Here is a 14,845-nt window from a genome sequence, read left to right as displayed (position 1 = left end):
GCACTGATGCAAATTTCCTTCTTTCCCGTATGTCTTTTCAGGTCAGGATCGCAGTGAAGCCACTTTAATAAAGAGGTTTAAAGGTGACGGTGTCCGATACAAAGCAAAACTGATTGGGATAGACGAGGTTTCTGCCGCACGAGGAGACAAGTTATGCCAAGACTCCATGATGAAGCTCAAGGTGCAGTGAAACTTTTAATGTTTAATATTAGGGAGTCGAGGGGAACGATTTTCAGCTTGAACTCTTACTCGTTCTCCTTTCGTGACTCTGAGTCACACTCTGGTTAATTATGTATTGAAATCAGTCAATTTTACATGAACTCCTGGCTGGTACTGCTTATCCCAGTTTAATTTTAATACATTATCTCTGAGTTCAGTAGTTTTTCATGATTGACACCGCTGCAATTTGTCCACAAATTATAAACAACGCATCTCCAAATTGAATAATTTTATTATGCAAAAGGGGAGGTAAAGCACTATGAAGAAAAATGGTATATCAGAACATTTTATATGACAGTGTTAATCAACTACAGCCCTGCCTTTGACCATTATCTCCTGTCGGGCCAGGCAGGAAGGGGTGAGGGACGTTGTGGGGTGTAGGTCGCCAGATACAGGGGACGACTGGTGTCCTCCCTGGGAGGATGATGTCTTGCACCTGTAATGGCAGAATTTCTGGGTTACAAAACCCGGAGGCATTGCACTGAGAGGACAGAGCCCGAGAAGACAGAGGATTCCCCAGAGTTTCGGGAAAGAAATGGAGCAGTGATAAAAGCAGGTTTTGAGTAGACTGCAAACTTAGAGAGCAGAAAGTCTGAAAGCACGGGTGGTGCAGGAGGGTGGGCTTTCTGGCGTGCTAGACATCTCCCTCTGGCTCAGTCTTTTCTTACAACCCTCAAAGAGCATAAGAGCTCTCTACGGGAAGCATCCTTTATGTGGCCCTGGGAAATGTGGAAGAGCTGGAGCGTTTGAGGAGGAAGGAGAGATTGTGTTTTTCTTGAGTGCAGTGTTGGCTGTTGGCTTCCCATCTGCGTCGCAGAGTTACGGGTCTAGGTCTAGGAGTTACGGGTCTAGGTCTAGGAGTAAATCCTCCGCAGTCTTTTTCCCATTTTTTCCTTCCAGTCCTCTCCCCAGCAGTCTACCGAGAGCTGATGGATTTCCCATTACTAATTTTTTCAGGAGGAGAAATCACTAAATAGTATCTTTTACTCTACCAACTAGCAGGATCCGGTCACAAGGAACTGTGAGGAATAGGTGGTTATTCAGGAATAAACAGCAAAGGGTGACATGATCTTATGGTTCAACAATCTAAAAGCAAGATCTGGCAGATAATTTACAAATCAGTTATTAACATTTTATGAAAAGCAAAAACTAATCTGTTCTAAAAGGTGCACTGTTGATTTATCACATCTGCCACAATATTCCTATCTGGTTATTCCTCCTGATTTCATACTGGATCTTCCTCATCATTTCATAGTTCCTAGAAGCAGTGTGGGAGACTCGTCGCTGTTGTGCCGCACAAGCTTTTTTGTCTCTCTCCTCCATGGATTACCATTTCCACATCTCCCAGACGCCTGATACCTGGTCGCAAAGTGGCGAGATTGATCTAAACAGTGTTGTGAGGTGACTGAAACTGTAAAGTGAAGGGAGCATTAGAAATTCACGTTTGTGTATAAGGCAACGTAGCATGAAGCTGTGGGCTCTGGAAACCTAGTGTCTAGCGACAGGAGTTTTAAGGCCAGGCATAAAGTTTTGACAAATGACTCCATTTAACTTTTGAGAAACGACTCCGTTTTTTCTCTTTCATTTTCATGTCTGTGTAACGAGGACAACGACCTCATGAAGGTTTTAAAACATAAGTTAGTAGCTTTTAAGACATGTTGAAGCTGCAGAGCACCAGATAAAGGCTAAATATTTTCATTTATTTGCTAGGGCAATTTATTACATTTCATCTTAGTAGTGTTATTGGTCAGGGCAGGCTCCTGAGAAGGTGGAAATAGAAGTTACTATTATAGTTATGCTGTGGGAGAATAATACAAGAGATGCATATCAGCAAATTCACTTACGAAATAAAAGCTTGAGATCAGGAAAAAAACCCTAACCCTCAATATTATTTTTTTTTTTTACAGCAGAGGTATAGTTTGATTTGGAGAAGAATATTCTTCTTCTATAAAAAGCTCCATTTGCTTATTCCAGATAAGCGCACACGTGAAGTAAGCTAAAGTTGGTGGTTTTTAACTCCACTCCTTGTGTTTTTTTCTCGGGGGGGGGGGGGGAAGAAAACAAAAGCGTGCTAGAAATGACCTTCAGCTTCCATGAAACCAGATTTCATGGAGGATTAGCTGGTGCAGGGGTTGGAAGCGGGAGCACATTTGAAATGCTGTCTGGGCAGCGTGAAGAGATGTGATACCTTGAAAAAAGGGAGGAAGCCAGAAGTAAGAGGGGGGCTGTTCCTGGAAAGCCCTTAAGTTTTCCTAGAAAAGTGGCGAATCGTCTACAAGCACATCTTTGTGCTCTGCTGTGGCACCTGGAAGAGAAATAAACCAGCCAAACTGTTCTTTGTTTCCACAGGGAATTGTCGCAGCGGCTCGTTCGAAAGGAGAACATAAACAAAAAATCTTCTTAACAGTCTCCTTTGGGGGAATCAAAATCTTCGATGAAAAGACAGGGGTGAGTAAAATAATCATGTGGTGGAACAAAACCGAATCTTTTCATGGATTTCTTTAAAAGCATTTCCTGGCTGGGCAGTAATATCTCACCAGGGTAAGCACACATGAAGCAGCATCTGACAAGCTTGATAAAGGGTTATCATGTATCAGAGCAAGCCATTAGATGACGGAGGTGTAAAGTGTAGCGTGGGGACGTGGTTTATTGTAAAGCCTTGTCCTGGATACTTCTGCAGAGCCACTTACTTGAGTACCCAGATGCTCCTTACGTCCATAAACACTCACAGCTCTGAGTCCAGAAAGTGGCAAGAAGGGATTTATTTTCCTTCTGCCAGATAAAAAAAAGTTGCTTCTTGGAAATATCAGCCCCCCCGTCCGTGGTACAGACTGCTGTCGGTGCCCAGATGGGTTTTCTCGCCCAGCCTGGGCTCAGCTGCACCAGTCCTCTGGATGCTGCCGGAGACTCCTCAGCAGTGCCAAGTGACTTGTGAGAGTCTACTGACAAGGGATTGGGATGAGAGGCTAGGATTGTCTTGGATTGGGCCCCTTGTGTCACTGCAAGCCGAGGGGAAGAAAACAAGCTGGAACAGGGAGCTGCAGACAACCCCAGGAGAGTGAAGGTTGTTTTCCCCAATGGTGCCTCAGCTAGACAGGGAGAAGGAAGGGCAGCGGGAGCTGGGGAGCGGCTCACACTTAGCTGGGATTGCCCTCAAGATGTCCCAGGGGAATCCTAAGAATTTCTATCAGGTCCACAGTTCTACATGAACCCAGTTGTAGTCACCATGATGCAATATACTCCTGTTAACAGCAGTGACAGTCCCCTGTGAGGTATGTTGTAACCACAAGAATGAGAGCTTTTGTATCATCAATGACAGTAGCACAAGTGTATATTGTGTGGAACTGGAGGTAAAATATATTGGGAAATTTGGCGTTGCTCTTTGAGGTTGCCAGGCAGCAACTCGTCCAGTAGCATCTGGTCGGGGAAGCTGCAGGAGACTTCCATGCCTTACGCGCTTTTTGCCACAGCAATATCATGTTTGATTTTTTAAATTGCTCTGAAAGAAGAAACCTAAGCAAAACATTATACTACTTAAATATAAAGCGACAACACACAAACTGTTTTAATCCTAATTAAGAAGATTTTTCCAGCAGTTTAAGCTCTGCCTTGAATTTTAAAAAGCTCTTGATTTAATCTTTTGAAAGATTAACTGTTTTACATGATGCCAGAAATAAAACCCTACTGATGATAGATGAAATTATCTTTGCCAGTTAATTTATATTATTAGAAAATCAATGTCATTGAGCTCACTGATACATAATACAAGTAGTTAGTGATGAAAAGCTCGTTTGGAATGTGTTGTGTGCAGCACCTGTAAAGTATTCATACAAAAGCGGTGTTCAAGAGAACGTGGCTGAGGTTACAGGCTGTGCTCAGAGGCAGGAAAGGTCAGGATTAGGGCTGCCGGTGCAGTCGTGGTTGGGTCCTCTAGTAAACAGATATTAGGGTAGTATTGAAGGAGGTGGTGACGCACCTTTTTTTGGCCAGAGAATACCAGCTTCGTTCAGTGTACGGAACAGAGTGTAATACACCGAACGATGCAGTAATATTTTGTTTTCTTTTTCATCTGCAAATCGTGCTGAGGCCACAGTTACTTTCCTAAGACTAAAGTCTTTTTCTTGGGAAAGTAAAGAAGAAGAAGAGAGAGAAAGACTTGTCCGGTGGCACTTGTCTCTGAATGTTTCAAAAACATAGGATTTATTTTCACAAAGTCAAGAGGGAAAAGGGGATGTGTTTGGAAACGAAAGTGTGGTTGAGCCAAATTGCTTTTCCTGCAGTGTCCTGGACACTCTCCTGTCTGCAACTAGCGAGGTGGGGACATGAGAACAAATCTCCTTCATTTCATAACTTTGACACCCTGTGCTCTAAATCTGACATAACTATATCATCCTTATAGTAACGCTGTCACTCACTCACTGGGGCTTAGACTGAAACCTTTAAATCCACCTTCCAGACGTCTGCCCCTGAGCTGCCGGAGTGATGGACAGGAGTATTGAGTTGTCCTTCTCGAAACAGGACTGTGACAGAGGGATGGGGGGAGCTTTCATTATCAGTTTTAACGTGGTTTTGTGCAAGCAGGCGAATCGTGCTTTCTATGCCAAGCTTTTGAAGGAGGGACGCATGAACTCCTCTGACGGTTCTTCACAGCCACCATCCCTTCGTCTTTTTCCCTAGCTTGGGTCTCTCCAAGTTTCACTCCCAAAGTTTCACGTCCTTGGCCCACTCTTCTCATCGTCTCACTCATCCAGCCTGTCTCTGCTTCATCAACCTACAGTTGTCACCTCGTGCCTGTTCCTGTGGGTAGTCACATGCAATTTCAACATCTGAAATACACCAGGTAACAGCAGCAACAGGGCACGGACAGACCCCGGCAGCGTCTCTGGGCTCTCTGAGCCCCGCAGGAGCGCTACCGAGGCAAGGTGCTTCCCACAGCACGAGAGGCAATCATTTAGGGGTGATGCATTTGGCTTTGGCTCGTAGTAAATAATACTGTGCGTGTCCTCTCACGTCGATGCCTGTGTCTAAAGTCAGGCCCAAAGACAGCTGCATTACTGCTATCGTGTGGAGCCTCCTGTAAGGCAGAATAAGGACGATGGAATTAGGTGATGCAGGACACTCATAAACCTGTTCTTGATTTAGAAGCAACAAGGAAAATCCCACAAGTTGGCAAAACTGGGGATGTACAATTGCTCAGCCTGGCTTTTTTCGTAGAACGATAGAGTGGTTTGGGTTGGAAGGGACCTTAAAGATCACCCAGTTCCACCCCCCTGCCCTGGGCAGGGACACCTCCCACCAGCCCAGGCTGCTCACAGCCCCGTCCAACCTGGCCTTGAACCCCTCCAGGGATGGGGCAGCCACAGCTTCTCTGGGCAACCTGAGCCAGGGGCTCACCGCCCTGGTGAGATCTTCTGATATCCATGTTAAACTTAAGAGCTTATAAAATTTGGAGAGTGATGTTCGCATATGTGCACCAGGGAGAAAACTGTGCTCTTAATAGAGAACAGCCTGGCTAATCTTGCATTTGCTTTCTCTTCCTTTAACTGCCCTCCCTGTCCCCCGGAATGCTTTCTCCTTAGTTGCGTTTCCATGATTTTGTAATTCCCAAAAGGATATTTTGGGCCCCGGTGCTCATCTATTGCTTATTTGGAAAGGTTATTTACCTCTCTGGAGTGTCCTTTCTTAATTTTTGTCATTGGCTATTGCTGTCATGTCTGGGACAATGGCAGTCTGATGTGATAGAAAAGAGAAAAAAGATTCTGAAAAAAATGTAGGTTTCTGTATGTTTAGAATCTTGTAGGCTACTATTGGATTTTAATTTATCACAATAAAAAATCAATTTGTAGCTCAAAACTAGCAAATTTTTTAAAATTGGCAGTGTCATAGCTGACTTCATACAGATGATTTAAAGGAATTGCTCCATAATTCATTACAGATGAAGGGCCATAGTTGGTTTACTACTGAAAACGATAAGCAAGGTTTTTCTCCCTGTACTTTATAGCTCTCTTCAATACGTTCCAGACCTAATATTCATCAAAAAATATTGATTGTAATAATGCTGTTATTCCAGCCATCAGGAATTCTGCCCTTTGAGTAAATTTATCTATGGAGAAGATTAGGTTGAAGGTGGAATATCATTTAGGAAGAATTTATCTCGGCAAGAAAAACACAAGGAGGATTTGCTGGGAGATTGCGCTGTAGATGCGATACAATTTAGTTCATCTACAGCACCGCGAGAGAAATAATGACACTCCTCTCTTGTATTTTGTCACTCTGTTCTGTGGACTAATCCAAATAGGTCCCTTCATACCACTTTTTCAAATACTTGTCAATGTATTTGGAATGCGGTAGAAGGGCCCTGCGTAGCAGCGTTCGCCTTGCAAGCCCGTGGTTTGCGTATACTGTTACATAGACTCGCTCGGCTGCTGGAGGAGCCTGCTCACGTAGGCAGAACACCACAAACTGTCCTGCTGTTAAAGTCCCAACGTTAGCTGTATAATCCAGAATTGTATTTAATTTGACTAACAGGATGGTCTCCTGTTGTACGCCGCCAGAAATTGTCATTACCCATGGGGTTTGACCCTATTTTTTCTTATAAATGTACCTTTTTTGTCTGCTGTCATATGTTGGCCATCCATCCCACTTGCCTTCTCCGGACTACGTTTGCCAAATATATACTTCACCTGAAGAAAATACATTAATTTTTTTTTAACGTAAAAAATCTACCACAATTATTATTTTTCTATCTACCACAAAATATTTTTCCTATCTAATACCACTTCAAAGATTTCATGGCTGCGTATAATATGAAAATAATTGTTGATCATTTGTTCTGTCGTGTTCCCCCTGCACCCTGGTGACAACTCAAGACATGATCTTTCAAACACAGTACGGCACAAGCTGAAACGTATTCTTCATTAGTAGATGAGAGAGTTCTTTTATATTTTCAAAAGCGTGGTCTGCAGAAGGCGAAAATGCAAATAGTTTTGTTGTGCAATTTAATACTCTCCTTTTCAGGGTGGAACTTAGTGGTTAACGTGTTCCTTAGAAAGAGACGAAACCCGTAACTCTCAGTACAGCAGGATATGCAAAATTTTTAAAGGACCGTTGTTGTTCGTTAGCTATTTATGAGTATTATTTTGTTAATCACACACATCAGGCTATCTCCCTGTGATAGCTTAGTAATGCTTCATTAGACATGCGTGACTAATACGGTCTCCATAAAGAGGCTGTAATTGTCTCATTGTTTATTTATGTAACGATGGATCTTTGTTTACTGTAGGTTACTTTCCAAAAATGTATTTAAAAATAATAACTAAATTCTATAAAATACTTGGGAAAACATTTTCTTCTACATTCATGTAATGAGGTGTACTTTGAAACTCGTGTTCTCTCTAATGGCAAAATCCTGTTGGCTCTAATGGAAAACCCAGACACTGTGAAAGAGAAATACGATGAAAGGGAAAAAAAGAGTATTTGGCTTCAAGTAAAGAATTATTTCTGTTAAAGTGGGTTTCCTTTGCGTTGTCTATGATATACGTTTGGAGAGATTGGCCAGTCTTGCAGAGATGTTGACCCATATCTTTATCAAAATACAGGGCTTGGGCACAGCCTGTGGGATTGTAAAATTTCTAGGAATACTATAAGTGTCCGATTGGGTTACGGTATTGCGGAGAGGTATTGCAGTCTGTTACTCATTTTTATGAATTTAATCTGTAGCCGTTTTCTTCAGGCTGTCAGTATGAAATCCAGGAAGGAAATCTGTGTGTATAAATATATATATATTTTGTGTTGACTGTCTATTCTCACTCTTTTTATCCATCCCTTACTCTAACCTTTATTATCTTTGAGGAGGATTACGTGACACTCATGCAGAGCGGGGGTTACCTGCCCGAGAAGGTGTTACTCAGTGAAGAACACCTCCCTGTTCCCTGGAAAGGGGACGAGACCTTACCTGTGGCCGCAGAACTAGTGATTGAGCTTCTGCTTCAACTCTTAACGATATCCAATCAAATAAAATGTGCAGTGGGGGGTTATAATGGTTATAGTCCTGCTGGCCTCAGTTTGTTCTCTTCTAGTGAGATAATTATGGCTGTGCTATGATCCAGCCACTGTTTTAGATGCCTGCATCTTGCCCATCTCCCTGACCTTTAGAGCTCTCTTGACCTTATAATACACAGATTTTTCAAAGTTGTCGCGAAGGCTTCTGTAAAGCGTTTTCTAGCTTGTTCTGGGACTTTATCGGGTTTGTGCTGATAACCCCTGGATTTGCTGCTCTTCTCCATTTGATGTGAATGATAGTGTTAATTATGCTGATAGATTGCTAACAGGACAGCTAAACTTGGCTGAAAGAAAATTTTAGCAAGATGACAATTCTCACTGTTGGCAGAAGATACCTCATTTAAAATGTACCAAAGGTACTTCTTGACTTTACTGGAAATCTGTTGGTTCTGGCATCTTTGACCAGAAATCGAGGTACGATTACGGATCTGTAGTTATTCCTTGAAGCACATGTGCTGGAGCAGATGAAATGTCAAACTGTCAAGTCTCTATCACTGAGCGTCTCTGAATATTTAAAAATAGAAATAAAAGAAGGAATTAATTTTATCTGCACTCTACTCGCTCTGCAGTGAGCGGGAGAGATGGTGTGATTGGTTCACTGAATTTTTGTGTTTGCCAGAGCGTGGTATTGGCCAGGAGACTGTTAATGGTCCCTGCCTGGGGCTCCTTCCAGCTCCAGGCCAGAAGCTCCCACAGGTGGGTTTTCTCCCCATCATTTCTTTGAAACTGATCTTCCCAAAGTTCCTGCTGGTCTCTTCATGACTGATCTCAGGGGTAGCACTTCATTAGCATCATTAGCTTATCAGCTGATTTTGAATAAAGTCCTTCTACTTGGCCTCCATGACTCTTGTCTCTGTATTTTACCCCTGTGTTTCTAATTTCTCTGTCTCTCTCCTGCAGTTTTCATCTGGGATTTCCTGGGTGCTCTCCGTCCTTGATCCCTTTTTCTTCCTGCTATGCTTTTTATAAGTTACTTCATTTGCAAATATAAATTTGGTTATTGTGTCAAACCAAATGATGCCAGCCCCGTCTCCTGCTGTTCAAATCTTGACCCGTCTCTCCAGCCCTCTCCTTACACGTTTAGCCAACAGTTCAAGCTTAGCGTGGCTGAACCGGGTCTTTTAATCCTGACTCCCAAAGGTCTTTCTCTGACCTCCTTTTGCGAGTGCTGAGGAAAATATCAGCATCATCTGTTACTCAGCCCTGTAAACTCAGCAGCCTTTTTGACTCAACCTTGTTTTCGACTGTCACATCCAGGGTAACTCCAGATCTTGCAGATTCTTCTTAACTGCTCTGAAATACAGCATTTATTGTCATGCTTACAGTTAAAACCCAGACCTGCCTCTCTTCATCTTGTGTCTCAATTGTTATTCTTTCCTTTGTCCTTGATAAATGTGACTTTTATTTCTGAAACCCATCGTGACTGCCAAGATTCCTGTCTCAGCGTATTCTTTTGATCGTGTCACACTTCTCTTTGCGTTCCTACACTGAATCTGCCTTCTCTATTTTATCAGCCCATTGCCTAACTGTTGGGTTTTTTTCCCAGGCTCTTCATGGCTGCCTTTACTCTTCATCCACTTTCAAGGAATCATTCCGCAGTAACAACTTTTATCATTTCATTTATTCAGTTTCCAAATGAATGACTCCGAGCCTCTTCCCATCCTGCCCATCATGCTTTGGAGGAATTCTTTGCAGATATTCATGGAGTGCCTCCTTATTTTGTCTTCACATCCCTCCTTAAAACACTTCCATGCTAGAAACTTATTAGTTTCTAGCTAATTCTGGGCTCCCCGGTTCAAGAAGGACAGGGAACTGCTGGAGAGGGTGCAGCAAAGGGCTACCAAGATGATGAGGGGACTGGCACACCTCTCCTCTGAGGAAAGGCTGAGGGATTTGGGTCTCTTCAGTCTGGAAAAAAGACAGCTGAGGGGGGACCTTATCAACGCTTATAAATACTTAAAGGGTGGGTGTCAGGAGGATGGGGCCAGGCTCTTTCCAGTGGTGCCCGGGGACAGGACAAGAGGTAACGGGCACAAACTTGAGCATAGGAAGTTCCACCTAAACATGAGGAGGAACTTCTTTCCTGTGAGGGTGGCAGAGCCCTGGCACAGGCTGCCCAGAGAGGTGGTGGAGTCTCCGTCTCTGGAGACATTCAGAACCCGCCTGGACGCGTTCCTGTGCCACCTGCCCTGGGTGACCCTGCTCTGGCAGGGGGTTGGACTAGATGATCTCCAGAGGTCCCTTCCAACCCTATGGTTCTATGATTGTAAACTCCATGGTGCTGAGACCTCTGGTACCCATGATCCCAGCCTGTCACGCAGAGCTGTGCTGCCTCGTAGCCACCCTGTTGTCATTTGCCTACATTCCCTGTTGTCATTTGACTACACTGATAAAAATGTTATGTAATAACAAAAAAGAGCATACTGAAAAACAGCTGAGAAAGTCAAATTTTGCGCGTATGTTTGAAAATGGTGGTATATGTGGCCGTTCTTATACCTTAGGGGGATTAGAATGAATTGTTCACAGCTTCTGCCTGGGAAAGATTCTTCTGGCCAAGTGGGAGTCTTGCCCTGTTGCTTGGCAGTTTCCCGTCTTTCTACTTGTAAATATGAATGCTAAGACATGGCATTTACTGTTCTACATGCAATAAATATATCTAATTAGAATATGGTGGAGTTAGGGGGCTTCAAAACTCGGTGTATTACTCTTACAAGGTATTCCTCTGATACTTTAAAAGGGAAACAATAACACATGACATAAATATCATTTGACAGTGAGCAAAATGTAAATGTCAGAAGAACCCGCTTCCATACTTATATCCCTTATTGACTATTGTAATTAATTTCTTATTGGTCTTCCAAACTGTGCCCTAGGCAGTTTAGATGGTTCAGAGTGTTCCACCGGGATTTTTAATAGCCACAAGCTCATAAAGATACATTTCGTAGATGCCCAGTTTGCTGCATGAAGATTGTAAAAGCCTTATGATGTATTATGGTGGTTTTCTCCCTGTCAAAAATACATCCCAAAAGGCAAAACTCGGGTGTGATTTTGCACGGTGTGAAGTCTGGGGGTTTGGGGATCTAGAGCTTTGGTTTGAACCTTAGGTCTTTCCTCCTGACACTTGGCATCCAGAGGAAGGCCGAGATTCCTCTCCTTCCTCTACCTTCTGGTAGTGAGTGTCCGCAGGAACTGCCTTGTGAGACTTCTGACGCTAATTGGCATGAAGAGAAAATAAAGCTATTCCCGACGTTTTAGCCAAACCGAAATAATTTGTGGGAGCGTGTCGTAGTTGTATTTTTCAGTGTGAAAAGGGTAAAAATTTGATTGCTTTCAAAAAGGCAGAAAATTAGATTTTTATGACTTTAGCGATGGTCTTATTTCGCTGTGTTTGGCTTCCTGTTGTTTAATCCAAGCACCCCAGGATGGATTTAAGAAAGGGAGGTACTGCTATCTGCATCATGTGTTGTTGTATATACATGTATATATGTGTTCCCAAGTCCCATGTGTTATTGTATATAGACGTATATACGCGTTCCCAAGTCCCATTTGGCCTCCATTGCATATGGGGGTGGCTATCTGCCTATAGAGCTGCTGCCGTAAAAACTCTTCTGTAAACATTTCTGATTTTTTCTAGTTTTAATGTTTGCTATGCTTAAACAGAATTTGGGCTGAATTTTACTAAAGACTCGAAAGTCAGCTTTTGGTTATAAAAATGGTGGGTTTTATGAATCCCGTTATATAGTGGAGCTGCGCTGCATCCCTGTGGGGAGGTATTGTCCCACCACAGAAAACTCAAAGTATAGGGCTATATTGGGGTTTTTTGCTAATAATCACTATCCTTTTGTGATTCAGATACACAATTTAGGATAGGAAAGCCACATTGCAGTCCCACTGACTCCAGCTGTGATTTTGCCTTATAGAAGAGCACCCAAAATACACAGTTGCTCGGGGCAGGGGAGCTGTTTGCAAGTACTGATATTTTTAGGCAGGGTTAACGCATTAACTAGAAAAATGAAAGAAAAAACACTAGAAAAAAAACATTTCAGACCCATTTTCAGCACACACTGAACCGTAATGGCTGGATTTCAAACTGCTCAGGAAAGGATTTAGCAAGAGAAATGCTGACATAATAATAGCACGGGCGGCTGAGATGCTCTGAAACCTCCCTGGAGCGCGGTGGGGGACCTTCAGCGGGGACCGTAAGAGAAAGTTACGTGTCCCCCCTTGAAATCCGCTGCTCCTTCCTCTTGGAGATGGCTGGGAAGCATTACGCCCCAGGTGTGCTGGTGATTTTCCTGCCTGTTCGGTGCATTTTATCTGGTAGGCTGCTCTGCAATTTTCCTTTTACCCTGGTAATAGCAATACCACCGGCGATGTTTCTGAATTCCTGTGCGAACTCGTAGGCTGTTTAACCTCTCCTATTGCTGGGCTGAGATGCCAGGGAGACCAGCGACCTTCGCTGTCAATGTAATGGGAGAGGGAAACTACAGGAAGGTTTACTTTTAAAGTTACTCGGAGTTTGCAGGATGGTAGTAATACATCTCTATCGGCAATAAAATCAGTGGGTGATGTTCTGCCCTCAGGAACGTGTTTGTGTTCGCAGGGAAGTTGGGAAGAGCCTCGTTCAATCTGATAGTTCAGGTGGACAAGTAAATGCCTTTTCTTCTGCTTATTTTATGCAATAAGTGGCCCTGTGGAAGGAAAAGAGGTGGAAGGACAGCGGTCGCCCACTGGATGCTCTTATTTGTCAACAGTTACCCAACGCAAATACCTGCTTTTTATCCCTGTCTTTCAGTTGAATAAGTAATGAATTTCAGATACCAACAGATCTTCGCTTAATATGTAAATAACTCTTCATAAAAGTTGTCTTCCTAAACGAGATAATTGTACTCATAACCTTTCTGGTTTATGCACTGTGTGCTCAGCGTGCAGGCAACCGTGTGTCACAGAGCCTAAGGGCCGGAACAGCAGCTCCCGTTGCGCTACCCAGCACCTGGCGGTAATCCTGGAATTGCAGCGGTGCCAGACGTGTCCCTGCGTTGTAGCACGCCTTTAGAAAAGCAGCATTTAATGGGCTCTACCTGTCCTTTTTTAATCCTTTGTGGCTCCCACCCTAGTTCTGCATCATCGTGCTCCCAGTGAAGCAAGCAGCTCCAGGCCTGCGGACTTTAAAGGGAGCGTTGTGAGATGGGTGAGGCAGAGCAGTAATTAATTTGAGTGCCTTGACATTTAAAGCAAATGAAAAGTCTGGGTATCTGAAAATATTGCGTATGGCTCCTACCCCCTGTTCTGCATAGCTCTGAGTATTGTTATTTTTTTTCTTTTTAGGTAGTCAAAATGTGGATCCGAATCCAATTTTTTTGATTGCGTCCTTGCTTTTAAAAAGGCTGAGTTGGTTTGTAGAAGGTTTTATAGCCTTACGGGATCTTTAATTAGCCCAATGCGCTCCTGCGAATGATAACAGGAATTTGGAAGTGTTTTAAAGTGTAAAGCACGTGTAACCTGTACGTGCATAAGGCTTAGCGCTGAGGGTGGAGGAATGAGGGAGTTCGGTTTTGATGAGGAGAAGAGAAGCAGAAGCCATGCTGCGCTCAGAAGTTGTAACGGGTGGGGGAGGACTAAAGGAGTAAGTAGCAGAAAACAGAAGCCAGCATCCAGGCATCAAGGCTAGGAGAGACTCGGCTGCGTGCGTTTTAAGTAAAAGGTGAGGCACAGCTTTTCTGAAAGGCAGACCCGGTGTGACACCCGAAGCCAGGGCAGAAAAGCAAGGCAGGGAGAGAGAAAAACAAGTGTTCTTGAGCTGTGCTCTCTGCTGGGCCACGGCTGCGTGCAGGCTTTTTAATCAAAGTTTGCTTTCTGGAGATTTCAATTAGCAGGAGAAGACTAAAAGCAAACATTCAGCCTGCTTCACATGAAAATGAGCTTGGAAGAAACAGCTCTGGGCATTAAAATGTGCAAATGGGAGCTTTAGGGCTTTTTTGGAGGGTGTCAGGGGAGAACTTGGAAACACTCTCCATTGCCTGAGTTGAAATGGAGAATTGTTGTCTCACAATGCACCAAGCACCTACTGAGTGTGACTCCAGAAATTCTTACCTCAGGATAATGCAGGGGGACAAAAACCCCAAAATCGAGCCAAAAAATACCTGCACGTTCTTTGTTCTTCTTTATGGTCTCTTTGAGGTTTGTCTTTTGCGTTTTATTTTATTCTTATCTTAGGGCTCGAGTACTGCACAGGCTCGTGTTGCTGCAAATGCTTTATATCCTAGGTTAGGTGGCTGTTGTGGGACCTGAGCAATTGAAGGAGTGGCACATTTATGGGATTGTCTGAAGTTTGTTTATACATGTAACTGTAACTCAAAAAAAAAAAAAAAAGTTTTCCTCTCTTTTTCTGTAGGAAGACTGAAAATAAAACGGCATGAAGTGCCAGCGTGCTGTTTATGACCAGGACAGGTAGTTAATGATAGTGTTTCTGAACTGTAAAGCTCATCTCTCCAGAGTCATTGGTACACTGAGTCCATCAACAGCCCTCGGGCGCCTTCAGCACGGGCGTCATTATAACACTCTG

General features: G+C 43.4%; 1 protein-coding gene across 12 annotated transcripts in view; it reads left to right on the top strand.

Moving 5' to 3' along the window:
- The window catches only part of DAB1 (DAB adaptor protein 1), a 220,850-nt gene that overhangs the window by 155,278 nt on the left and 50,727 nt on the right, over nt 1-14,845 (top strand). For all 12 annotated transcript variants that reach the window (XR_008468014.1, XM_054211511.1, XM_054211514.1 and 9 more), the window contains 2 exons: nt 42-181; nt 2,569-2,667. Coding sequence is in view for 11 of the 12 variants with exons in the window: in XM_054211511.1 (XP_054067486.1) it covers nt 42-181; nt 2,569-2,667 (239 nt within the window). In the remaining variant the exon portion in view is untranslated. The remainder of the gene's footprint in view (nt 1-41; nt 182-2,568; nt 2,668-14,845) is intronic.

The sequence above is a fragment of the Rissa tridactyla genome, chromosome 8 (assembly GCF_028500815.1).
Source record: "Rissa tridactyla isolate bRisTri1 chromosome 8, bRisTri1.patW.cur.20221130, whole genome shotgun sequence".
Taxonomy (NCBI): Eukaryota; Metazoa; Chordata; class Aves; order Charadriiformes; family Laridae; genus Rissa; species Rissa tridactyla.
The sequence above is the reverse complement of the archived record's forward strand: the minus strand, read 5'-3'. Positions and strand labels throughout refer to the sequence as shown.